The sequence below is a fragment of the Symphalangus syndactylus genome, chromosome 23 (assembly GCF_028878055.3).
Source record: "Symphalangus syndactylus isolate Jambi chromosome 23, NHGRI_mSymSyn1-v2.1_pri, whole genome shotgun sequence".
In the NCBI taxonomy this organism is placed as follows: Eukaryota; Metazoa; Chordata; class Mammalia; order Primates; family Hylobatidae; genus Symphalangus; species Symphalangus syndactylus.
Window position 1 is genome coordinate 11,265,860 of NC_072445.2, and position 26,641 is coordinate 11,292,500.

General features: G+C 46.5%; 2 protein-coding genes and 1 long non-coding RNA gene across 11 annotated transcripts in view; 1 reads left to right on the top strand and 2 right to left on the bottom strand.

Moving 5' to 3' along the window:
• Positions 1-2,831: 2,831 nt before the first annotated feature.
• LOC129473640 (uncharacterized) overlaps positions 2,832-26,641 on the top strand; it is a 37,258-nt gene continuing 13,448 nt past the window's right edge. Inside the window, exons 1-6 of one of the 4 annotated variants that reach the window (XR_010119059.1) lie at positions 2,832-3,307; positions 14,740-14,906; positions 23,007-23,066; positions 23,483-23,553; positions 24,093-24,182; positions 24,770-24,990. This is a non-coding gene — a long non-coding RNA (uncharacterized lncRNA). Of the gene's footprint in view, positions 3,308-14,739; positions 14,907-23,006; positions 23,067-23,482; positions 24,183-24,769; positions 24,991-26,641 lie in introns of all 4 variants that reach the window. The other 3 variants (XR_010119058.1, XR_010119060.1, XR_008654311.2) reach the window with 3 other exon arrangements.
• TMEM217B (transmembrane protein 217B) lies at positions 7,990-8,771 on the bottom strand. Its single transcript, XM_055264321.1, has one exon. It carries the CDS (start codon positions 8,769-8,771, stop codon positions 8,259-8,261), a length of 513 nt encoding a protein of 170 aa, XP_055120296.1. The 3' UTR covers positions 7,990-8,258.
• The window catches only part of TMEM217 (transmembrane protein 217), a 34,198-nt gene continuing 15,546 nt past the window's right edge, over positions 7,990-26,641 (bottom strand). The window contains exons 2-4 of one of the 6 annotated variants that reach the window (XM_063632314.1): positions 14,243-14,858; positions 11,735-11,760; positions 7,990-8,798 (exon numbers count right to left, since the gene is read on the bottom strand). In XM_063632314.1, the coding sequence (XP_063488384.1) occupies positions 8,773-8,798; positions 11,735-11,760; positions 14,243-14,858 (668 nt within the window). In that variant the 3' untranslated portion in view covers positions 7,990-8,772. Of the gene's footprint in view, positions 8,799-11,734; positions 11,761-13,449; positions 13,870-14,242; positions 14,859-26,641 lie in introns of those variants that run through there. The other 5 variants (XM_063632315.1, XM_055264317.2, XM_055264316.2 and 2 more) reach the window with 5 other exon arrangements.

Below are 26,641 nucleotides of genomic sequence, written 5' to 3' on the forward strand. Positions count from 1 at the left end.
CTGGGAGCGCTTCCCTGCGCATCTTCCCTGTGTGTCTGCGAGTCAGGGGCTCAGTCCTTGTCTCCAGGCAGCCTCCTCCAGGGCCGGCTCCCAGGGCCCTTCATAAAACACTTGCTGGGTGGAGAGAGGGATGCAGTGGGGCTTGGGGGGAAGCAAAGCTTTAGTCCATGTGTACAGACCAACAGTCAGAAGACACTGAGGAGGCCGGGCACAGTGGTTCACGCCTGTAATCCCAACACTTTGGAAGGCAGAGCCTGGAGGATCACACGAGCCCAGAAGTTCAAGACAGGCCCAGGCAACATAGCGAAACCCTGTCTCTACAGAAAAATACAAAAATTAGTCAGGCGTGGTGGCATGCGCCTGTAGTCCCAGCTACTCAGGTGGCTGAAGCGGGATCACTTGAGCCTGGTGCCACTGCACTCCAGCCTGGGTGACACAGCAAAAACATTTAAAAAAAAATTAAATAAAAAAAAAAAAAAAAGAGACTGAAGAAAGGTAGCAATCCATGTGGGGAGGACTAGGGGAAAGGAGGCCAGGGAAATGAAGAGTGAAAGCCGTGAGGTGAAAAGAAGTAAACCTCATGGGAACATTGACACATCTTGAACCAGTGGGAGGAAGCTGACAGAGAATGAAGTTTATCCTCCATGGGACACTATTGCTAGAAATGACTTGGAGTTAAAGGCAGCCACAGTCAGGTGGGAAAGTTGCTGAAGAAATATTTGGTGGTTAGACACCTAAGAGCAGAGGCCGTGGGAAAGCGGAGACCCTCTTCTCTCTGGGGAAGTTCCATGCCTGCTTGCTTCCTCTTGACAACATCATCCCCTGCACACAGCCCCTCCTGTCACCCTAGGTGGAAATGACTGAAAAACGCTTACAGATCTGCTATCCCAGGGGTACCTGCACCTTCTCAGGCTCCCAACTTTCCTTTTCCTCCCTCCTTTCTTTTTTCTTTTTCTTTCTTTTTTTTTTTTTTTGACACATGGTCTCACTGTCACCCAGGCGGAGTGCAGTGGCACAATCTTGGCTCAGTGCAACCTCTGCCTCCCAGGCTCAAGTGATCCGCCCACTTCAGACTTCCAAGTAGTTGGGACATAGGCACGCACCACCAGCCAAACCATGTTTGGCTAATTTTAATTTTAATTTTTATTTTTTTGAGACAAAGTCTTGCCCTGTCACCCAGGCTGGAGTGCAGTGGAGTGATCTCGGCTCACTGCAACCTCCACCTCCCAGGTTCCAGCGATTTTCCTGCCTCAGGCTCCTGAGTAGCTGGGGCTACAGGCACCCAGCACCATGCCCAGCTAATTTTTGTATTTTTTGGTAGAGACGGGGTTTTGACATGTTGGCCATGTTGGTCTCAAACTCCTGAACTCAAATGATCTGCCCGACCTCAAAGTGCTGGGATTACAGGCGTGGCATGAGCCACCATGCCCAGCCTAATTTTTAAATTTTTTGTAGAGATGAAGTCTTACTATATTGCCCAGGCTGGTCTTGAACCCCTGGGCTCAAGCCATCCTCCTGCCTAAGCTTCCCAAAGTGCTAGGATTACAGGGGTGCGCCACTGCACCCAGCCTTCTAAGGGCTAAATCATACTATCTTCCAGGACTCGGCTTAGTGGTTTTCTCCTCCAGGAAGACTTCCCTGACTCTCCACCTCCAAGGCCCCCTTCTGTGGTCCCCAGTGCTTCCTCCAGCACCTATCATCCTGGGTCCAAACGGCCTCGGTGGCTTGGCCCCTCACTAGGCTGGGAGCCCCTTGGAATGTGGACTGTGTCTTGCTCCCACAGGTATTCCTCAATTCCTAATTCAGGGTCTGCAACACAGTAATAAACTGTATGAAGAAAAGTAGGACGGAAGGCTGGGGGATCTTCACGGACTGAAAGTGTCAAGGGTGGGTGACAACTCTTAGAGTGTTGCTCTTCCCGGGGACACCTGCACTATTAGAAAGACTTGTTTTCCACTTGGTGAGATGGAGCTGGCAGATGAAGTGGTGCTTCTAGTGGCAGCAGTTGGTGCAAGGGAACAGGACTGGGAAAGGAGGAAAGGAATAAGGGGCTGAAATAATATCCTTTGTGGTATTTTCCTACCTGTGTCTAGATTCTTCACCAGAGACTGCAGAATTGAATGAGAGAAGAAAGGGGTAGGAACAGGAGGCTGAAAGAACAGTAATAATTTGCCCCTCATAGGCCGGGCGTGGCGACTCGTGCCTGTAATCTCAACACTTTGGGAGGCTGAGGCAGGCAGATCACCTGAGGTCAGGAGTTCGAGACCAGCCTGGCCAACATGGTGAAACCCCATCTCTACTAAAAATACAAAAATTAGCCCGGAGTGGTGGTGGGCACCTGTAGTCCCAGCTACTCGGGAGGATGAGGTAGGAGAATCGCTTGAACTCAGGAGGCGGAGGTTGCACTGAGCCACAATGGTGCCACTTCACTTCAGCCTGGGTGACAGAGACTCTGTCTCCAAAACAAAAACAAAACTGAGAGTCTATGTCCATTCATTCCACAAATCTTTATCAAGCACCTGCTACATGCTGGGCATTGAACTAGGTGCTGGGAAAACAACAGTGAAGTAAATATGGTGCTCACATTTTTGGGGGGTGGTGGGAGAGGCAACTATATAGTCAGGTGATACTACATGTTATGAAGAAGTGTAGCAGAGTAAGTGGGAAAGAGACACATGGGATGGGGTAGGGAGGGGCTGTTTCACACCCGTTGGTAGGGAAGGCCTCTCTGATGCCTTTTGAGCAAGAGAGGAAGCTGGTGAATAGCTGGAGTAAGAATATTAGAGGTGGAAGACACGTGAGTGCAAAGGCCCTGAGGCTGGAGTGTGCTGGCTGTGTTATGGGGACCGAAAGGAAGACAGCGTGGCTGCCGCAGAGGGAGGCGGGTGGACAAAGTGGTTAGAAGGCAGATCAGAGGGTGACAGGGGACTGGGTTATTTAGCAGCTGGCATGCCGTGGTAAAGACTTGGAATTTCTTTTTTTTTTTTTTTTTTTGAGACGGAGTCTCGCTCTGTCGCCCAGGCTGGAGTACAGTGGCGCAATCTCGGCTCACTGCAAGCTCCGCCTCCCGGGTTCACGCCATTCTCCTGCCTCAGCCTCCGAGTAGCTGGGACTACAGGCGCCCGCCACCGCGCCCGGCTAATTTTTTGTATTTTTAGTAGAGACGGGGTTTCACCGTGGTCTCGATCTCCTGACCTCGTGATCCGCCCGCCTCGGCCTCCCAAAGTGCTGGGATTACAAGCGTGAGCCACCGCGCCCGGCCAAGACTTGGAATTTCTACCCTGAGTGTGGTGGGGAGCCCTGGCAGGTGAGGAGGGAGTAGAGGAGGGACTTGATCTGACCCAGGTTTCAACAGGAGCCCTCTGGTGGCTGGGCGGAGAACTGACTGTAAAGGGAACACGGTGACATGGGGAGGCCCGTCAGCAACTGCTACTGCAACAGCCTGGGCGAGAGATGGTGATGGCCTGGGCCGGGGAGGCGGCAGGGGAGGTGATATGAAGTGGTTGGATATGGATCTATATTGAAGGGTGGGCTGATGGGGAGTGTTGAGGAGTTAGATACAGGCTGAGAGAAAGAGAGGACCCAAGGATGCCTGCTGGGTCTTTAACTTGAGCAATGGAAGGGTAGAGGTGGCAAAGACTGGGGGTTAGGGCAAGGTATACAGGAGAAAATCAGGAGTGTGGATTGGGATACACTCCCTAATATTTATTTATTTATTTATTTAAGATGGAGTTTTGCTCTTGTTGCCCAGGCTGCGGTGTAGTGGCGCGATCTCAGCTCACTGCAACTTCCACCTCCCAGGTTCAAGCAATTCTCCTGCCTCAGCCTCCTGAGTAACTGGGATTACAGGCACCTGCTACCATGCCTGGTTAATTTTTATATTTTTAGTAGAGAGGGGGTTTCACCATGTTGGCCAGACTGGTCTTGAACTCCTGACCTCAGGTGATCCGCCTGCCTCAGCCTCCCAAAGTGCTGGGATTATAGGCGTGAGCCACCATGCCCGGCTACACTCCCACATTTTAAGAAAATTAAAAAAGTTTTTTTTACATTAGTTGGATGCAGTGGCACACCTGTATTCCCAGCTACTCAGGACGCTGAGGTGGGAGGATCGCTTGAGCCCAGAAGTTCAAGGCTGCAGTGAGCTATGATTGCACCACTGCACTCCAGCCTGGGTGACAGAGTGCAACCCTGTCTCTAAAAAGCAAATAGAAGTAGAGACATCCTGAGTGAGAGCCTGAGAGAATCTGAATCAGAACCAGGTGAGCTGTGTCTGGACTCCTGACCGCAGAAACTAAGACACAATCAATGTGCTGTCTTAAGCTGCTAATTTGGGGGTAATTTGTTATGCAGTAATAGATAACTAGTACATGTCACATCTCTACAAAAATGTCTCTACAACAATAACCACCCCAAAACGTATCCTGACTGGGTATGGTGGCTCATGCCTATAATCTCAGCATTCTGGGAAGCCAAGGTGGGAGGATAGCCTGAGGCCAGGAGTTCAAGACCAGCCTGGGCAACATAGGGAGACCCCCCCCCCCATATTGTATTTAAAAAAAAAAAAAAAAGAGTTGTGTAGGGGAGGATCTGCTTCCAAGCTCCCTCATGGGGCTGTCGGTAGGATTCCGTTCCTCACGGGCTCTTGGTTAGCGACCTCTGCTCCTGGCAGTGTGAGCCTTTCCATAAAGATACTTCCAACATGATAGCCAGCTTCCTTCACAGAGCGGGCAGCAGTGACGTCATTGTCTTTCTGTAACCTAACCTTGGAAAGGACACCCCATCGCTTTTGCTATGTTCTCTTTGCTAGAAGAGGAGCACTGGGGCCTGCCCACATCTAAGAAGAGGTGATGAGTGTGAATATCAGTTGGCAGAGATCTCTGGGAACCATGTTAGAGCCAGCTACCACATCAAGGAAGCGACTACATAAACAAAGCCAGGGTTTAGGGGAGAGGTCCAGGCTGAAGATGTATATGGGGCTTATCAGTGATGGGTCTGGACCAGGTGAGCTGGGAGCGAGTGAGACAGAGAACGAGACCAAGGGCTGCGCCAAGGGCACTCCAGTGTTTGGAGGTCAGGAAGATGAGGAGAGGCCAGCAAAGGAGACTGAGGAGAAGGGGCCAGTGCGGCAGGGGAGGGATGGAGATGAAGGCAGAGGGGCCGCCAGAGAAACCTGTTGGCGGGAGAGAGGGCTCAGCAGTCCAAAGCCACTGCAGGACAGGTCAGCAAAGGTAGAGAACTGACCACCGGCTTGAGCAGTGTGGAGACCACCTTGACGAGAACAGTCCCAGCGGGGTGGTGGCGGTGAAACCTCACTGGCCGGGTTCCAGAAAGAGCAGGAGACCAGGAAGTGAAGGCAGAGGCAACCGTGCTTTTGAGGAGTCTTGGTATAGAGGATTCCACGACCTTGCGTTTGAGTGTCTTAAACTTTCTCAACGAAAGTAACTCTCAGTTGAGCTGATTCCTGGAACTCTGCTTCTTCAGCACACAGGTCTCCAGTTCCCCAATGTTGCCCAGGTCTACCTCTCACCCTAGTGACCTCAACCGGGATGGGGAATCGGAACCCAGAAGTTGGCCCACGTTTTATATTTTGTGTTTCTGGTACTAGCAAGTCACAATCAGACAAGGCATGCCTTGTGAGACTGGGGCAGAGACACACACATTAGCTCCCAGTCATCAGCTGGAAGCTCCGTAAATCCTAAACAGCCACCCTTAGAGGATCTGGTTTAGGGGCCAACAGCTCTAAGCAAAAGCTTAGTACTGACTGCCATCTTGTGGTCATTTGGGGAACTGGCCTAGGTTTAAATCGGTGGTGGAAAGAGTTGAGTGAATTCTAGGATAGTATCTGGCACTGAGTGTTCAGTAAAAGCCAGCGACTGTCATTGTTATGCTCATGGTTTGGAAGAGTATGGCCAAAACAAACAAACAGGTCTCTTGACTTCACTCCCAACATTTTTCAAGGGAAAAGGAACTACCCTAAAAGGAGGTGCTTCCTTTTTATCTTGGTAAAAGTAAGAATGAATCAGGGAGCCGACTTTCGTGTATGAAGTCAGATGATGAGATGCAAGTCCTGCTTTTGCTACCATGTGACCTTGATCTCATCACTGAAGCCCAGTGAGTCTCAGTTTCATCAAACCATAAAATAGGAGCATTAGGATGAAGACTGCACAACTGGTGAATGTGAAGAGTTCTCAGGAAAAGCGGCGCTGCTAGTTCAAGGCAGGGGCCTGCCAGCTCTCAACACAGGGCTTGTTGCTTTACAATAGCGTCTCTCAACTAGGGGCAACTTTGCCCCCCACCACCCCCACCCCATGGGATGTTCGACAATGCCTGGAGATATTTTGGGGGGTACTTTTTGTTTTTCAAAGGGTTGGTCCTTGTTTTGGTTTTGTCTGTTTGTTTGAGACAGAGTCTTGCTCTGTCACCCAGGTTGCAGTGCAGTGGCGCGATCTCGGCTCACTGCAAGCTCCGCCTCCCAGGTTCAGGCCATTCTCCTGCCTCAGCCTCCTGAGTATCTGGGACTACAGGCACCCGCTACCATGCCTGGCTAATTTTTTGTATTTTTAGTACAGACGGGGTTTCACCGTGTTAGCCAGGATGGTCTTGATCTCCTGACCTCGTGATCTGCCTGCCTCGGCCTCCCAAAGTGTTGGGATTACAGGCATGAGCCACTGCGCCTGGCCGTTTTTGTGTTTTTTTGTTTTTGTTTGTTTTTTGAGAGGGAGTCTCACTCTGTCCCCCAGCCATCTCAGCTCACTGCCACCTCCGCCTCCTGGGTTCAAGCGATTCTCCTGCCTCAGCCTCCCGAGTAGCTGGGATTACAGGCACCACCACACCCGGCTAATTTTTGTATTTTTAGTAGAGACGGGGTTTCACCATGTTGGCCAGGCTTGTCTCGAACTCCTGACCTCAAATGATCCACCTACCTCGGCCTCCAAAGTGCTGGGATTACAGGTGTGAGCCACCTTGCCCAGCTGATCCTGTTTTATTATCTGACTTGAAAACTACGTAATCCACCAGCCCAGGAGGGGATGGCCGGGCTTAATTCCTTGGAGATATTTTTGGTCATGACAGCATGAGGGACAGGTGGATGCTACTGGCAAATAGTAGGTAGAAGCCAGGGATGCTGCTAAACATTCTACAATGCAAAGGACAGTCCCCTACAGGACAGAATTATCCAGTCCGGAATGTCAATAGTGCTTCAGTTGAGAAATCCTGGCACTTTCTTAAATGGGGATTCTTCTTGCTATGTTATTGTGAACCAACATGAGAAATTGCTTTCTGGAAAGTATGAGGGAAGCAGGGTGAGGCATGACTCTAGAAAGGGGTCTTTTCTATGGTTACTGCAGGAGTAAAGTGAATCTCCAGAAGGCTGTGCTGTCTAATAGGGTAGTCTTTTTTTTCTTTTTTTTTTTCTTTTTTCAGACGGAGTTTCGCTTTTGTTGCCCAGGCCGGACTGCAATGGTACGATCTCAGCTCACTGCAACCTCTGCCTCCTGGGTTCAAGCGATTCTCCTGCCTTAGCCTCCCGAGTAGCTGGGATTACAGGCATCCACCACCACGCCCGGCTAATTTTTGTATTTTTAGTAGAGAGTGGGTTTCACCATGCTGGTCAGTCTTGTCTTGAACTCCTGACCTCAAGTGATCCACCTGCCTTGGCCTCCCAAAGTGCTGGGATTACAGGCGTAAGCCACCATGCTGGGCCGATAGGCTAGTCTTGAGCCAGCCATACATAGTTATTGAAATGGAAATTAGCTAAAAAAGAATAAAATTTAAAATTTGGTTACTGGGTTGTAATAGCCACATTCCAAGTGCTCAGTCGCCACACATGATAGAGGACATTTCCATCACCACAGGAAGTTCTATTGGACAACACTGCTCCAAAGGACTCAGCAGAACCGGCGTCTGTGGGCCAACCGATAAAGGAAGAACTAGAAACTAAGGAAGTGCAGAGGAGAGGGGACAGTGAGAGGCAAAAACAGACACCAGTGAGACGGTTAAGTAAGCACAAGGCCACATATCATTAACTGCTAAAACAGGTCACACAACACATCTATAAAATAATTGATCCTCACAACCTGCCCTCTCCCGATAATCATTCCTCAGTGCATAAAACTCAAAAGCCCTGACAAACCAAGCAGCATCAACAGAAGACAGGCAGGGCAGGGAGGGTCCCATTGTTGAGGAGCACCATTCCCTCCCACCTTTCCTGGTACGGTTCAGTTTAACTTCCGGTACAACATTCCCAGACGGACAGGTAGTCATGAGTTCATTCCAATGGTGGAGGAGAGCCGGTGGCGGCGCTTCCTGCTCACAGTCTGGGATTCCTTGTAAAGGTTGTATGCGTGCTTGACGATGAAGGGCAGACAGAAAAAGTGCAGGAGCGTGTGTGAGATTTGGAAGATCCAGTGCAAGTAACTCAGCTTCTTGAAGTGATCTTTGATGATCCTGCTGAGGAGCAGGACTGTGGAGAAGTTGATGAGCTCGTAAGTGATGACCCACATGGCATAGATCAGCAGCCCCATGTAGATATTCTTGTGGATACAATAAAGGAGGAAGCAGCTGATTATGATGGTGGCGAGGGAGAGGCCAGTGCTGATGTTAACCCTGTGGAACAGGATCCAAGTGACTAGCTCCAACTTTGAGTCCACATAGATGCTGAACTTGGCCTCACAGCCAATGTATGTCTTCTGGTTCAGGTTAAAGATGAAGAACTGGATGGTATTGAGGACAGAGAAGATGCCCACCATGAGGGAGAACATCCTGACATTCATTTTATACTTGTTTTACCAGAGCGCCTCCTGCAGGAAGAAAATCATACAGACACGTGACAAGATGGCAGAGATAGCCTTAGACAAATCCCCCAAGTCACTAGATATAAATCAGAGAGCTAAGAGCAATGATGGTGTGTGGACAGGCAATAGGCTGGAAGTTAAGGGACATGGGGTCTGGCCCCTGCTCTGGCCTAACTAGCTAGACGTGACCACACCATTGGGAAATGAATGTATCACTGGCCTAGGACTTCCTAAGTAGCTTCCAATTCTGCTGTTCCAGCTTCAGCTTTGCTTTAAAGTGGCAAAAAGAGTGCTTCTGTTGATGTAGGTTCATGGGAATTCAGAGGTTCCTGTATTGAGGATAATGATGGTATGAACAAAGCTCCCATCTGGGGAGTTTGCTTCTCTGAAGTCAGAAAACTCTCATGGCTCCTCAAGGGCTTGGAATCATCCCTGACATCCTCTGCCCCCGCTACTCTTTCCTTCCAAGCCCTTAGAAATTTCCCTGATTTGCTCCCTGGCCATGGCCCAGCCTTGTCCCAAGTCACAGGGTTTGGCCAGCAGGAGTGGAATGGGTAAAGGTTTATGGATCCAGGCAAGACTCTGCCCAGGGCCAAGATGCCTTAACAATAAGCCACCATTGTGCAGGTGAAGGCCCAGCAGGCAGACCTCCAGCTGCAACCTAGGTTACACCTGAGCTCTAGAGGTCAACTCACGGCAGGGAGCAGGAACCTGGCGCCCAAGCCGACCCTGCTGAGGGCATGTTGATAATGGGGGACCTAAGGCTGGAGCAGGCTGGGCCTACAGCACAAACGTTCCTCCACAACCTGAATCTCCTTCTTACTGGCTCCCGATTCAGAGGACTCCCGAGCAAACCTCTCTCCTCGTCATTCACTACACTGGTGAGCTACCTCTGTTGTAGGGTAAAGGAAGGGGCCACAGTCACACATGAGGAGGACACAGGGCTGTTCTTAGGCTGACAAGTGTCCAACGGGGGACAACTTGTTGGAAGCCTGACCTGGCCTCTCTCTGAGGTGACCAGAATGGGTCCTGTCCAGCCAGGCAGAGCACAGACAGGCTGCCACTGGCCTCCCTCCAGCCCTCTCCTCTTCACTCACTGGATCAACTCCAAATACAGTAAAATATACAGAATGTAAAATTCACCACTTTAGCCCTTTTTGAATGTGCAATTCAGTGACATTAAGTACATTCATATTGTCGTGCAAGCATATCGCTATCCATCTCCAGAACTTCCTTTCTCTCTCTCTCTCTCTCTCTTTCTTTCGACAGGGTCTTGCTCTGTCACCCAGGCTGGAGTGCAGTGGTACGATCTTGGATCACTGCAACCTCTGCCTCCCAAGATCAAGCGATTCTCCTGCCTCAGCCTCCCAAGTAGCTGGGATTACAAGCGTGCGCCAGCACGCCCAGCTAATTTTTTGTATTTTTATTAGAGACAGGGTTTCACCATGTTGGCCAGGCTGGTCTTGAACCCCTGACCACAAGTGATCCACCCGCCTCGGCCTCCCAAAGTGGTGGGATTACAGGCATAAGCCACCGCGCCCGGCCATCTCCAGAACTTTTTCATCATCCCCACCAAAAACTCTGTACCCATTATAAACATCAACTCCCCATTCCCCTCTTCCCCTGCTCCCTACTAACCATTTTTCTTGCTGTCTCTATGAATTTGCCTGCTCCAGGTGTCTCATGTAAGTGGAATCATACAACATTTGTCCTTTGGTATCTGGCTTACTTCATTTAGCATAATGTTTTCCAGATTCATCCTAAATATTCTTCTACTTTATTCCCCACCATCCTCCCAAACCTGTGTGACTCCAGATACACAAAACTCTCAGTGCAGCCTAGAACCTGGAGGGCCCAGGAGGGAGGCAGTGTGCTGTCTGCTGGGTAGCTGCACTGATGCTTCCCCGTTCACCAACGAAACCTCACCTCTGCTAGGTTCACAGAGCAGCTTCCAGAGCAGCCACTACCCACGGGGTACTCACCTGAATTGTCTAAAAATAGGGCCCTGAACCACACAGTTTTATTCCTTTGCTTTATGTCTATGTTGCGAGTTTCAAGGAAATCTCTATATAAACCCCACTGGTTCCACAGCTCTGCTGCCCCAGCCTTGGTCTCCACCCTTGGCACCTCTCTCCTGGGTCACTATAATAATGGCCTAACTTCTCTTTATGCCACTAGCCAAGGTCCTCTGGTACATTCTATTCATTCAACACTCACTTAGCAAACATCTATTGCGTATCTACTAGGTGCTGGGGGCTGAGCTTGGCACTGGAGACAGACAGGTAAATATGCTGGTGTGGAAGCTAGACAAATAAAATAAATGAATACAAATTGTTTTTTAATTAAGAAAAAAGAAAACTTGAGGCAGGCAGATCACGAGGTCAGGAGTTCAAGACCAGCCTAACCAACATGGTGAAACCCTGTCTCTACTAAAAATACAAAAATTAGCTGGGCATGGTGACACTCGCCAACTACTTGGGAGGCTGAGGCAGGAGAATTGCTTAACCAGGACCCGGGAGGCAGAGGTTGCAGTGAGCTGATATTACGCCACTGCACTCCAGCCTGGGCTACAGAGCGAGACTCTGTCTCAAAAAAAAAAAAGAAAAAAGAAAAAAAGAAAACTTACAATGCAACGTGATAAATGTGATAGAGGAAGAGATGGCTCGGTGTTGTCAAGATGTAACAATGAAAGAGATGAAAATCATTGGATGAGAATCAGGGGAGGCCTTCTGGAGTAGGCAATAGCTGAGCTTGGGTCATAAAAGACATGGGCATCAACTAGGCAGAAAAAGGAGGGACTTCACCCCCAGCAAAGGGGACAACACCAAGGGGTAGGCACAGGGACAGGCAAAAGCCATTTTGGAAACAGCAAGTTTGGCTTGGCTTGAGCAGAGGGGAAGGCTGTATAGGTTGGCAGGGGCCAGATCAGGAAGGATCCTTACCTGCTACCAGGCATGTGGATGTTTCTCTGAAAGGCAAAGGAGAGATTCTTCAGGGTGTGTATATGTGCGCGTGTGTGTGTGTGTATGTGAGAGAGAGAGAGAGAGACAGACAGACATAATCGGATTTGCATTTTATTTATTTATTCATTTTGAGACAAAGTCTCACTCTGTTGCCCAGGCTGGAGTGCAGTGGCACAATTATGGCTCACTGCAATCCCCATCTCCCAAGTTCAATCGATTCTCCTGCCTCAGCCTCCCGAGTAGCTGGGATTACAGGTGCCCGCCACTATACCTGCCTAATTTTGGTAGTTTTAGTAGAGAAGGGGTCTCACCATGTTGGCCAGGCTGGTCTTGAACTCCTGACCTCAAGTGATCCGCCCGCTTTGGCCTCCAAAAGTATTGGGATTACAGACGTGAGCCCCTGTGCCTGGCCCAATTTGCATTTTAGAAAAATCTCTTGCTGCTGTGAGGGCCATGGGTCAGAAAGGAAGCAAAGGTAGAGGTGGGTAGAGCAGTTGAGAGGCTATGGAAGGAAATAAGGTGAAGTAAGGCAGCAGAGGGATGTTGGGGGACAGATTTGGGGCCTGGGGTTGTGGGAGAAGGAGTCTGGGATGAGCACCTGGATGGAGGACAGCCCATCCTCTGAGGTGAGAAGCACAGGGGCAGGAGAACACTTAGGATGGGAGTGGGGAAGACAGTGATGAGGACAGCTTGGCAAATGGTGAGAGCTGTGGTTTGACTGTTTGTCTCCAAAATTCATATTGAAACTTAATTCCTAATGCAACAGCATTAAAAGATGGGGCCTTTAGGAGGTGATTAAATCAAAAGGGCAGAGCCCTCATGAATGGAATAAGTGACCTTATAAAGGGACGGGAGGGAACTAGCTAGTTTCTTTTGCCTCTCCATCCCTTCTGCCACGCAAGGACAGTGTTTGTGCCCTCTGGAGGACACAGAAACAAGGCACCATCTTGGAAGCAGAGAGAGCAGGCCCTTACCAGACACCAAACCTATTGGCACCTTGATATTGAACTTCTAGCCTCCAAAAGTGTGAGAAAATAAATCTCAGCTCTTTATAAATTACTCAGTTATTATAGCAGCAGTGGGTGACTCACGCCTGTACTCCCAGCACTTTGGGAGGCTGAGGCAGGTGGATCACCTAAGGTCAGGAGTTCAAGGGCAGCCTGACCAACATGGCAAAACCCTGTCTCTACTAAAAATAAAAAAATTAGCCAGGCATGGTGGCCTGTGCCTGTAATCCCAGCTATTCAGGAGGCTGAAGCTGGAGAATCTCTTAAACCCGGGACGGCGGGGTTGCAGTGAGCCGAGGTCGCACCATTGCACTGTGGCCTGGGCGACAGAGCCAGACTCAGTCTCAAAAATAAAAAACGTGCATCAGACAGTCTCTGAACCTGAATGCAAAGTGATGTCTGTTTGTTTATGATAGTATGTAATCATATACTGTCTTATATGATTGGCTAATTGATTCATAAACAATTATTTACTTTCTTCCACTAAACTACAAAATTCTCATAGTCGTTCATATCTTATACATTTTTGTATACAGTGTATAGACAACGTTCAGTACAGTGTTCACACTAGAGAGTACAGCACAGCGATAGATACAGAAATATGTTTAACATGTATCTTTTGATTAAGAAGGTGGCTTTCACACTCCTTGACAAATTTGGGAAGGGTGGGGAAATTCAAGACATAAATTGAAGGACGAATTTTCTCTATTTTTATTCTTCTTCTTATCTGGAATAAAACAGAAGATATAGTGGGGAAATCATAGCACAAACCCACCCCAGGGCCAACAGTATCCTTTGTGCTACAAAAATCTGAGGTATAAATACAGATTTGCTTATCCCAGGGTTAAATTAAAGAGTTGTGGGTTGAAGGCTAATGAAGATGCCAAGAAAAAAAGGATTGCCATACTGCAATTCGGCTTCATCTTAGTCCATTCATTTTGACCAATCAGGTGATAGAAGGGTGGAGTTCACAGAAGGTTTGATAAATCACAATATCCTTTAACTAAATACCCTCAATGAGCAGGATGTTCCAGTTGTGATTATAATCACATTTTCTCTCCATGTTCTCCTGAAAGAGTGGCAGTAGGGTCTCTACTTGCAGAACTGCTAAGCAAAAGTGGGGGAAAAAAAAGGAAATAGAACTACCCTGGGAACCTGAGACACCTACCTCTCAGGGGAAAGAAAAGGGCCAACATGATTGCTTATAGCGGTGGATAAAGCTGCTAACTTTTTTTTTTTTTTTTTTTTGAGACAGAGTCTTGCTCTGTCACCCAGACTGAAGTGCAGTGGCACGATCTCGGCTCACTGCAACCTCCACCTCCCAGGTCAAGTGATTCTCCAGTCTCAGCCTCCCTAGCGGCTGGGATTACAGGCGTGTGCCGCCACGCCTGGCTAATTTTCTATTTTTTTTAGTAGAGACGGGGTTTTGCCATGTTGGCCAGGCTGGTCTTGAACTCCTGACCTCAGGCGATCCACCTACCTCTGCCTCCCAAAGTACTGGGATTCCAGGTGTGAGCCACTGAGCCCACCCAAAACTGATAATCTTTTATTTCCGCTGTGGAGAGCCTCCGCTGTAGAAATTCGTCTCTTGTAGGAAATTATATTGCCCTGGCTCTGGTTTTTGTAGGTTATGTGGGCATAGTTGATGACAAAGAACATACAGAAACAGTGCATGACTGTACGAGACACCAAGCCAAACCAGCGCATGATTCTGACCTCTTTAATGCCAAAGTCATTGTTGGTGAGGATTTGTATTACGACGTTTGCAGTTTCATAGAAAAAAATCCAGACAACGTAGATGACCAGGCCCCTGAAGATCTGGGCATACACTGAGTACAGGAGGAAGCAGCTGATGATGATGGTGATGAAAGACAGGAAGAGGACGATTTTAAAACTCCAGCAGATGATGAAGTTATTTATGATGTCACTTACAGCCTTGTACTTTAGTGTGATCTCAGTGCAACTGCCATTCCCTAGGTGCTTCTGTTCAAAGATGAGATACATGTCTACGGCCATGATGGTGAAGACCCCTGACAGCACGGTGCCCATTTTGGCAGTCATCCCACACCACTGCTGCTGTTTCATGCTGAGACCTCCTGTGAAGACAAACAACATGAGGGAGAATTCTAGTTCCTGCCAACATGGTAAATTACCAGGGTTTCTGCCTCCTTCCCCAAATCTACTTTGGAGAAATATAGACAGAAATATGAAAACTGGGAAACTGTAGCCTTGGGAAGACACAGGCTGTTTAAAATGGATTGGGGGTGGGGAAGAGAGAGGATTCAGTCAAGTTGGTGGCAATGACCAGATAAAATTACAGCAGTGGTTCTCAACCCTGGATTCACCTTAGAATCACCAAAAGTACCCAAGTCCAGGCCCCACCACAGACCAATCACAACATTCTCTGGTTGGGGTCCGGGCAGCAGTATTTTTCAAAACTTCCTAGTAATTTTCATATGTAGCCAGTGTTGGAATAAGCTGAGTTAGAAAAAGATGGCTTAAATTATGCTCTTAGTTGGGCACAGTGGCTCATGCCTGTAATCCCAGCACTTTGGGAGGCTAAAGTGTGAGGATTGATGAGTCCAGCAGTTCAAGACCAGCCTGGGCAACATGGTGAAACCCCATCTCTTCAAAAATTAGTCAGGTGTGGTGGTGCATGCCTGTAGTTTTAGCTACTTAGGAGGCTGAGGTAGGAGGATCACTTGAGCCCAGGAAGTCAAGGCTGCAGTGAGCTGAGATCATGCCACTGCACTCCAGCCTGGGTGACAGAGCAAGACCCTGTATCAAAAAAAAAAAAATTATGCTGTTAACTCTCCTAGCATTGCCTTGGGCTTCCATTGCTGCCCAGATGGTGAAAATTGCCTGTACTTGTTCAGACCTGAGTGCAGATGTCTCAGAATATAACCAGGGCAGCACAAGAACCCTGTTGGGTGGAGATGATAAAAACAGGTGGACGCCAACCGGCTTTGGGCAATCACTTCTCTACTACATATCAAAATATGGATTACAATGAAAGATGTATACTTTAAAGGAAATTTAGAGCCTTAGGATAGACTAGCCTTATAATAGAAAAGAAAACGCAATAATGAGCTAAGTATTCAACTCAAGAAGTTAGAGGAGAAAATAAGAACTATACAAAAGTAGGAGGAAGAAAATAAGTAGAAGAGCGTAAGTCAATGAAACAGGAAATAAAGTAGAGGGACTTCTGACTGGTTAGGTTATTTGGGCTGACATGTTGCTAAAAAGCAACTTAAAATGCTGGATAAAATGGTTTAAAAATATAAAGTATAGAAGTGCTGCCCAAGTGGAAGGAAGTAAATTTTGCTCTGAGGTTATTTGCCAATCTAGGCAAACTTGGATTTCATTACGACAGCAATGCAGGGTAAAGAAAATGAAATCAAAGCTCAGGGTCCACCAAGGTGAGGAGTCTTTCCTAAATTAGTTGTGCGCATCCCCAAAGGCCTACGATTAGAGGAAGGGTGAATGAGAAGTAAACCTCGCCTACGTCTTTCTGCCAGGAAACTCCAAGAAAAGTTGGCTTGTTAACTACACTGAGCAGGTGGGGAGAAAACTGTCCTTGAGACATTGTAATCATAGCTGGCCTTTTTTTTTTTTTTGTAGATTTATAGCCCATGTTACATGAAGTATTTTTTTTTAACTTTAAGTTATAAATCTAGTTTAAAGTAGTCCTAAACTGAAAGTGTGTCTAAGTGTCTGGCAGAAGCAAATTCAAATCCTCTCTGGAGGATTGTACTTTTATGCTGGTCTTCATCCTCTAAGAATCTTCATCAGCAATTTTTCAGGGACAATGACAAGTACATAGTGAAAAATAACTAAGCACATAAAGAATAAGGCACTGTGAGAACCAGCTGAAACAACAGATAGCAACGGAACTGCAGTAATATCTGATCATAAAACAACTATGATTACTATATTTTTGCATTACTTAAAATTTTTGTTTTACTTTTATTGTAGTATAATTCATGCACATATAATACACAGATATATAATATATATATACACACGATAAAATTTTACATCTTAACCATTTTTAAGTAGACAGTTTAGTAGTGTTAAGTATATTCATTTTGTTGTACAATCTCTAGAACTTCTTCATCTTGCAAAACTGAAACTGTACACTCATTAAGCAACAAATTCCCATTTTCCCCTGCCCCAGCTCCTGGAAACTATCATTCTACTTTCTGTTTCTATTAATTTGACTACTCTGGATATGTCATGTAAGTGGAATCTTTTTTTTTTTTTTTTTTTTTTTGAGATGGAGTCTTGCTCTGTCGCCCAGGCCGGAGTGCAGTGGTGCAATCTCAGCTCACTGTAACCTCCACCTCCTGGGTTCAAGCGATTCTCGTGCCTCAGCCTCCCAAGTAGCTGGGACTACAGGAGTGCACCACCACACCTGGCTAATTTTTGTATTTTTAGTAGAGACAGGGTTTTGCCATGTTGGCCAGGCTGGTCTCAAACTCCTGACCTCAGGTGATCCTCCTGCCTCGGCCTCCCAAAGTGCTGGGATTACAGGGGTGAGCCACCCCACCTAGCCATGTAAGTAGAATCTTATAGCATTTGTGACTGGCTTATTTCTGTTAACATAATGTCCTCAAGGTTCATCTGTGTTACAGCATGTGTCAGAATTTCCTTTGATTACTGCATTAAAGTAAATAAAAGATAAACTGAAAATATATGAAGAAACAGGAAACCGTAGAAAATGACCTAGTGTTACAGGGTCTCTGGGGTGTCAATTTTCTGGTCAGAAACCTCTGTGGCCAGCGGCACCTTTGCCTGAGTTCTTCTGTGTCCAAGATGAATGAGGTACACAGACAAGTGAAGGGTAAACAAGATGAAGATGAGCTTTAAGTGTTAGATCAGCTAAAAGGAGACTCGCCGTAGGTGGCTCCGCTCTGTAGGCAAGTCATGCCAATATCTGCTGTTCTCAGCAGGGAGAAGGCCCTGGAGAGGGTTGCTCCTCTATGCAGCTGATAGTCCTGACGTCTCTGCAGGTCTCTGACGCTCTCAGAAGAGAGGGTAGTTCCTCTCTATAGCTGGTCCTCCCATTGTCTCCTGCTATCAGCAGAGAGGATAGCTCCTCTCTGCAGCTGGTAGTCCTATCATCTCTCTGCCCTCTTCGTTCCCTAGCCATCCTCTGCCCTTCTCTGGCTAAGCCCAGGTCTTTTATGGACCTCAGAAGGGAGGAAGCGCATGCAGATTGGTCCATGGGGGGCTATGGGCAGGCTGGAAGAGGCACCACGAGTTCCCACTTAGGTCTGCAGGACTGGTAGCCTGGCCCCAGCCTTCAGGCGCTCCCTGGCCTGAGGGTGGGGCCTTACTGAGGACCCGCCCCCTTCCACCCGGGAATCGATATGCCTCCCGCTGCCGTTCATGGCCCCCAGGGCTCGGCCCCAACGCGGCTCCGAGATTTGAACTGGTGCCGGGATTGGAGAGAGGCCAAGCAGCGGGAGCAGACATCCTGGAGCCTGCACGGACGGGAGGAGGCCGGGGAGGGGGTCCTCCTGGGGCCCCCGAGGGTGCAGGCTGCAGAATGCCCGGGTCCTGCACCTAGGAGGTCCCGCCCCGCCAACTCGCAAGGGGCGGGTCTCCTACTTGTCCCCGGTTCCTGCCTGTTCAGTGAAGTGGGAGGCCCAGGTCTGCAGCCGTGTGTCCTGGCAGCTGCAGCTGGGAGGGCAGATCCACCTGGGAGGGCAGATCCTGCCTGTTCCTGGCTCTCCTCTAAGAGCACAGGGAGGCTTGCATCCACAGCCACAGTTTGGGCAGCTGCAGCCAGCCCAAAAGAGCGGGGCTCCTGCCTGCTCCATAGAGCGGGCGGTGGAGTCTACGGCTGTGGTTTGGGCGGCTGCAGTAGCACCCGGGGAGCTCCCGCCTTAACTCAGAAGGGGCTGGGCTTCCACCGGCTCCACAGAGTGTGCAGCCCCAGCCGCGCCTCCCTGCTGCAGTTGGAGTGACAGCCAGAGTGACGTCAGCAGCCACTGCCATCACTAGCTGATTTGAAAAAGAACCAAATAGAATTTCTAGAGATGAAAAACTCAGTATCTGAAATTAAAAATTCAGTGGACATAAATGGTAGCAGGTTGGACACAGATTAAGGAATAATTAGTTAACCAGGAAACAGAAGATAAATCAGGAGAAATTATCCAGAATGTAGCACAGGGAGACAAAAAGATGGAAAATATGAATGAGAAGTTAAGAGACATGAAAGATATAATAAGATGTTCTGACAGAGAAAGAGAGATGAGACAAAATGGGGGTAGCATATTTACAGAGAAAATAGCTGAGTATTTGCACAACTGAAAAAAAAATCAATGCACATATTCAAGAAACCTAACTGATTGCTAGAAGGATAAATGAAAGAAAATCTACACAAAACATATGGTACTCAAACTATGGAACACCACACACAAAAAGAAAATCTCAAAAGCAGCCAATGGGCTTTTTATTTAAAAGACCAACAGTTATAGACTTCTACAGGAAACAAAAATCCCATGGAATAATATTTTAATTGTGCTAAACAAAGCAAAACAAACAAAAACCCCTGCCAACCTAGGATTCTATACTCAACTAAAATATTTTTCTTTTTTTTTGAGACAGAGTCTTGCTCTGTCGCCCAGGCTGGAGTACAGTGGTGTGATCTCGGTTCACCACAACCTCTGCCTCCTGGGTTCAAGCAATTATCCTGCCTGAGCCTCTCAAGTAGCTGGGATTACAGGCATGCGCCACCATGCCCAGCTAATTTTTGCATTTTTAGTAGAGACGGGGTTTCACCATGTCGGTCAGGCTGGTCTCAAACTCCTGACCTCAGGTGATCTGCTGCCTCGGCCTCCCAAAGTGCTGTGATTACAGGCATGAGCCACTGCGCCTAGCCTATTTTTCTTATTTATATATTTATTTATAGAGATGGAGTCTTGCTGTGTTGCCCAGGCCAGAATGGAGTAATGCAGTCATAGCTCACTGCAGACTCAAACTCCTGAGCTCAACAGAGCCTCCTGCCTCAGCCTTTTTTTTTTTTTTTTTTTTCTGGAGACAGGATCTCGCTCTGTCACCAGGCTGAAGTGCAGTGGCACGATCTCGGCTCACTGCAACCTCTGCCTCCTGGGTTCAAACGATTCTCCTGCCTCAGCCTCCCAAGTAGCTGGTACTACAGGTGCCTGCCACCATGCCCGGCTCATTTTTTTGTATTTTTAGTAGAGACAGGGTTTCACCATGTTGGCCAGGCTGGTCTTGAACTCCTGACCTCAAATGATCCACCTGCCTCGGCCTCCCAAAGTGCTGGGATTACAGGTGTGAGCCACCACGTCCAGCCTCTATCTCGGCCTTTTAACTAGCTAGGACCACAGGTGCACACTACCACATGGCAGCTCATTAAAAAAGACAAAGAGCACAGTTAGCTTAATTCTGTACATTGTGGGGAATTTAGACAGGGCATGTCCAGGATGACTTGCTACTGCTCCTCAAACTTTGTAGCCTCTCCTGGAAGACTCACTCACATGCCTGGTGATTGTTCTTGGCTGTCAGTTGGAGGCCTCAGTTCCCATCCACGCGGGCTTCTCCATGGTCTCTCCATGTGGGCTCCTTTGAGCTCCTTCACAGCCTGATGACTGGCTTCTCCAGAATGAGTGTCCCAAAAAGAGCAAGCCAGATGGAAGTTGTATCACCTTTTCTTATTCTAGCCTCTGAAGTCCCATAGCAACACGTTTCCTGGACGCTATTCTTTAGAAGTGAGTCACCAAGGCCATATTCAAGGGGAGAGGAATTAGATTCTATCTTTTGTGGGAGAAGTGTTAAAGAATTTGCCAAGATGTAGGGACTTCTGGGTATCTGAGTGTTCACAATCAAAGTTCCTGCATTTGCCAGGTTGCCCAGGGAAACAAAAGTCATCATGACAAGAAAATATTCACAAGTGAATTGACATTCCCCACCTCCCTCAGCCCCGCAACGTTCCTCGTTGCTGAAACGAAGGGCTCTCTGTGTGCACCAAGCCCCCATCAAGTCAAAATATTTATTGGTCAGCCTCTCCCTGGTAGCCCAATGTAAATATCTGATAACACACAGCACAAGGCAAGTCATTTGCAAGAAATTATTGCAAATCTTGCAGAAGATTCAGGACCTCATGCAGCCATTAAAAAGGATGTTGGAAAACTGCTAGAATCATATGCAAAGCTTGAATGTAACAGAATTAGACCAGTTAATAACCAGAAAAGAGAAAATCAATAAGAATGTTATAGGCACTTCAGTAAAGAATGGTTTCAAGATGAATAAACTGCTACATATTTGCACAATGGGAGTGTTAAACAGGTGTCAAAAGGACCAACTGTGGCAACGTACAGAAATATGGTAGAATCTTAACAATGTAATGTCAAGTGGAAAAAGTACTAAAGACATACAGTTAAAAACAACCCTCTCTCTCTCTCTTTCTCTCTCTGTGTATATATATATATATATATATATATATATATATATATATATACACACACACACACATACACACCACACACACATAGTTTTAGGACTTTATATAGACACAAGAAAACTACAAAACTGTATGAAAAGCAAAGTGAAGGATAATGAGCTCAGAATTCTGGATGATGATCACCTTGGCCAGGTGAGGAAGTAAAATGTGTTGGGGGTACCATACAGCCAGATGCAAATTGCTAACCAGACACTAATTTTATTTTGGATAGGGGATTTGAAGGTATCTATATATTATTTACAATAACTAATATTTAAAAAGTAAACAAAAGAGAGCCATGCATGGACCAATGAGGGTATGTCATGAGCCAGGGATTATGATCAATCTAATTGTATGTATATAAAGTAGAATTAAAAACACTGAAAAAAAAACCAAGGATAGTAACATTTACCTCACAAAATTGCTGTGAAGATTAAATGAGTTAACATATTTAAAACATTCAGAACAGTTCCTGGCACATAGTAAGCACTGACACAATATAATTATGTAAGTATTTTTGTTATCATTATTTTTACTTTATGCCAAGGAGTAGCTACTATTTATTATGCATATAAAACTACTATCTATTAAGCTGTGTTGTAGCAGACACTGTTAGCTTCCTTCCCAATACCTATTTCCACCTTCTTTGCTACTAGAAGTCTGCTTTTTCTCAGGATGGCAATGAGCCCAGACCCAGGCAAAATATGTTCTTTTCCAGGTTTTTGCTTGTATCCAGGGTGTTCATGGCACACAGTTCTAGCAAATGACATATAAGCAGAAACCTGCTGGGAGATCTAGGAAGACTTTTGTCTTTCCTGGTAAGAGAAGATGATGTGGCTGGCACCATTCTCACTTCTTCCTTTTTCTTGCCTTGAATGTGGTGTGATGCCTGGAGCCTCAGCAGCTATTTTGTTACTGAAGCAACAAGCATGAAGACAAAAACAAGCAGGCTAAGGATGCCAACATGAAAGGGAGAGACTTACTTTTTACATTTTATTGATTACTCTTGAGGTTGAGTATTCTTCTAAGTATTGATATATGATTTTAAAAAAATCTATGTCCAGGCTGGGCATGGTGGCTCACGCCTGTAATCCCAGCAATTTAGGAGGCCAAGACAGGCAGATCACCTGAGGTCAGGAGTTCAAGACCAGCCGGCCAACAGGGTGAAACCCTGCCTCTACTAAAAATACAAAAATTAGCCAGGCATGGTGGCGCATGCCTGTAATCCCAGCTACTAGGGAGGCTGAGGCATGAGAATCACTTGATCCCAAGAGATGGAGGTTGCAGTGAGCTGAGATCATGCCACTGCACTCCAGCCTGGGTGACAGAGACTCTGTCTCCAAAACAAAAACAAAAGCCCTATGTCTAAATAAGTATTAAAAATTATTTTGATAAGCATACAATAAAAATTCAGTCATGGGCTGGGTACAGTGGCTTATGCCTGTAATTCCAGCAGTTTGGGAGGCCAAGGTGGGCATATCACTTGAGCCCAGGAGTTTGAGACTAGCCTGGGCAACATGGCAAAAACCCATCTCTACAAAACATACAAAAATTAGCTGGGCTTTGTGGCCATGCCTGTAGTCCCAGCTACTTGGGAGGACTGCTTGGGCCCAGGAGGCCGAGGCTGCAGTGAGCCCTGATCGTGCCACTGAACTCCAGTCTGGGTGACAGAGCAAGACTCTGTCTTAAAAAATAAATAAATAAATAAATAAAATTCTAAGATATGAGAAAGCATTGAAGCATAATGTAATTAATGATATTTGTATTTCAGTGGTACCCAAGACAATGATGCATTTTGCAGTTGACAGCACCTTAGATTTACTCAATCATGGTAAGAACTTTATATTTTCAATTGCTCTCAGAAGTTGACTTGTGATCTCAGTAGAATATGTTGCTGCCAACTCATTTCAGATGGATCTCTTGCAACACTGGGTTAGGGAGGAAAATAACAATGACAATGAACACATTATAAAGCTTTAGAGCCTAATTCATCTATGTCGATTAAGAATGCATTTGGGGCTGGGCACTGTGGGATCACACCTGTAACCTCACCACTCTGAGAAGCCAAGGTGGGAGGATCACTTAAACCCAGGGGTTTCAGACCAGCCTGGGCAACATGGTGAGACCTTAGCCCTTAGCTCATTAAAAAAAAAAAAAAAAAAAAAAAGAATGCATTTGGCTGCAAGGAACAGAGACTCAAACAACAGTAGTTTAAACAACTAGAGATTTATTTTCTTCTCCTAACAGGAAATCTGGCAGTGGCAGCCTAGCACTTGGGCAGTAACCTCTGGGGAGTGTGTCTGGGTGGCTAAGAAGAGGTGAGACAGAAAACTGCTGGGACTTTTTAAAGCCTTTAAATATGTGTGACTGTTTTGCCCTCTGAACTCTTGTATTTACTATTGCTCTGTAACAAATTACCTCAAACCTTAGACACTTATGATATAAAACATTTATTATCTCATAGTTTCCATGAGTCAGGAATCCAAGAGTAGTGTAGGTGGGTGGTTCTGGCTCAAGGTCTCTCACAGGGCTGCTGTCAAGCTGTTGGCCGGGGGTGGGGGCCATTTAAAGGCTCTACTTGCGGGAGGGAAGCTTTATTCAAGCTCTCTCTCTCTGACTGTTGGCAAGAAGCCTCAGTTCTTTCTTGGCTGCTGGCCACAGAACTCAGTTCCTCACCTCCTGGGCCTTTCTATAGGCCACTTGAATTTCCTCATGACATGGCCACTGGCTTCCCCCAGAGTAACTGATGAGAGAGAGAGAGAGAGACCAAAATGGAAGCTGCACTATCTTAGTAATCTCAGAAGTGATATCCATCACTTGAGCTATATTTAATTGGTCACACTCACTGACCCTGCAGGGGACTACGGGGAGAGGTCAACATAAGAGTGTAAACACCAGGAGGCCAGGATTATTGAGGCAAACTTGACGCCGGCTATCACATCTCTATGTATGTATACATGTCTGTGTGTGTATTTGAGGAACACGATTAAAACAGAAAAATAAATTTAAAAAAAGACATAAAAACAAAACATCAAATGGTTGTTACTAATTCACTCTTCCATCAAAAATATATGTACTTATCTGTTATAGCACACATTTGCCATCATTTGGTATTACTATTTTAAGATTCTATTTTGATTTATTCTCTTCATTTAACCTAGTAGTAGGTGAAAAGTAATATTTTAGTTTTTCTGTCTTATTGATTATTCCTAAGGTTGAACATTTACGAAGTATTTGTTAACCAGTTTTATTGACCTTTTTGCAAGTTATGTCTTTACTTAATATATTAATGTATCAGGATATTAGCATTTTTTCAACGTGCATGAGTTCTATATATAATAAAAGTATTACTCTTTTTTTTTTTTTTTTGAGACAGGGTCTTGCTCTGTCTCCCAGGCTGGAGTGTAGTGGCACAATCTTGGCTTACTGCACCTTTGACCTCCTGGGCCCCAGTGATCCTCCTGCCTCAGTCTCCCAAGTAGTTAGAACTACAGCTGCGTGACGCCATACTTGGTTAATTTTTTTTTTTTTTAGAAACGGGGTCTCACTATGTTGCCCAGGCTAAAGGTATTACTCTTGGTCAAAGAAAAAAAAGGTGGCTGTCTACGTGGTGGGGAATATGAAGACCCTTCACTCCTCAGCGGCAGAGTTCTAAGGAGGGAAGCAGGACCTCCAAAGCGACATCTCAGCATTGTACCTGGAGAGGGGACTGGACCCTGAATACTAGGGATTCCGTCTTCCCTCCTCCAACCACGGTAAGGATTCCTACAACTCATGTGCGGCTAGAAGCAGGTGCTGGCAGGATCCAAGGTCCCCATTCCTGGGCTGGCATGAGGCAGCTGTCAGCACCCCCAGTGATGCTACAGGTTTTCTGTTCCAGGTTCTACATCTGGATTCTGGGTCATCCCTGGGAGCCAGAGGGATCCCCAGTGATAAGAGAGATTGAATTTTTTTCTAGTCTGGCAATATCCAGGCCAATTTAATTAGATTTTAAAAATACAAATGGACATTTTGTGTATATATAAGCTTGAATTCTTAGAGACATACATTCTATATTTTCTTATTTAAAACTCCATCAACTTTTTAAAAAAGTTATTGAGATAATTTATGACCTCTTCTCACTCCTTTCCCTCGGCTTTGTATGTAGCCGTGTAAATTTGCACTATAACTGAACACTAATACAAGAGATGGCTTTATCGTGTTGTCTTTATTTTCAAAAAGTAATATGAAGTCTGTTTTGGCCTGCTTCCTCAAAGAGTTAGGGAAAAATTCGATCTCGATTTTTCTTTTTTTTTTTTTTTGCCTGCTCTTTCCCTGCCCCTTGATGGAGTCACATAGAACCCCCTGAGTTCACCCAATCTTGGAATCTGAGGGAAGAGTTCTAGACTTCAAGACAGTGTGGTCACTGTGAAGGGCTCGATGTCCAAACTTCAGTGGTCCCACTGTTCATAGCCCTGGCGACTATGGCTTAGAGCTCAGTCCCCAGCCAAGTGTCCACTCAGCTAACCCATCAAACATTCTGCCACTCTGGGGTCTGGGAGAGAGTCAAACACAGGCCCCCACAGTGGGCAGAACCTGTACCTCTCTATTCCCCCCATGGGAAAGAAATTGCACATGCTGTAGAAAGCTGGGAAACATTCTATTCACCCTCAACTTTTCAAATCAGCACTCCCTACTCACCCATATCATCTAGATCTTTTCTTTGCCTTTAAGAGCCTAGATATTCCAAAACAAAAGTTCTTTAACTCTCTGAGTGGGGAAGAGATGGGCAGTCTTCTTAAGCCTACAAAGAGAAAAGCCTGTCATTCTTTGGTGGTGAATCAGCTGACAAACAGGGAAACCAGCCCCAGCCTGGAATGAGGTAATTCTGACACTAAATCACACTACTTCATACAAAGCCCTCATGATCTGACTGGGACCCAACTTTCCTTCTCATGTATTAATACTCCTACTTCCTCAAATATTTTTTCTCCCCTTCTCCACCTGCTCATCTCTCAAGGTATTCAGATCCTTAAAAAGGTGTCATGGCTCTAGGTTGGCATCTGTAATTCCTTTGGCCTTACTTTTGTGGTCATAAGCTGACTGCCCCAGTGACTCACACCAGTATCCCAGGCAGGAGTGTGCCAGTAAGCTCTCCTCCATGTTTGTCTCTTTCATAGGAAGTAAAACATTTCCCAGAAAACCCCTTGCAGTCTTCTTCTCATGGCTTATTGGTCAGAACTGGGTCACCTGGCACATGTAGCTGCAGGAGAGGCTGGGAAAGCAAGTTCCTGGCAAAGTTGAATGGGATCACCATAACTTGTTTAGGCAAATTATGATTTATGCCCACACTGTGAACACAGTTGCCCTGCCCCTACAAAAAAAAGAGCCCCCTTAACAAAGAATATGGAGGAAATAACTAATAAA

What these genes read in the sequence shown, in the direction of transcription:
- TMEM217B (XM_055264321.1), bottom strand. Translation starts at nt 8,771, where the DNA reads ATGAATGTCAGGATGTTCTCCCTCATGGTGGGCATCTTCTCTGTCCTC.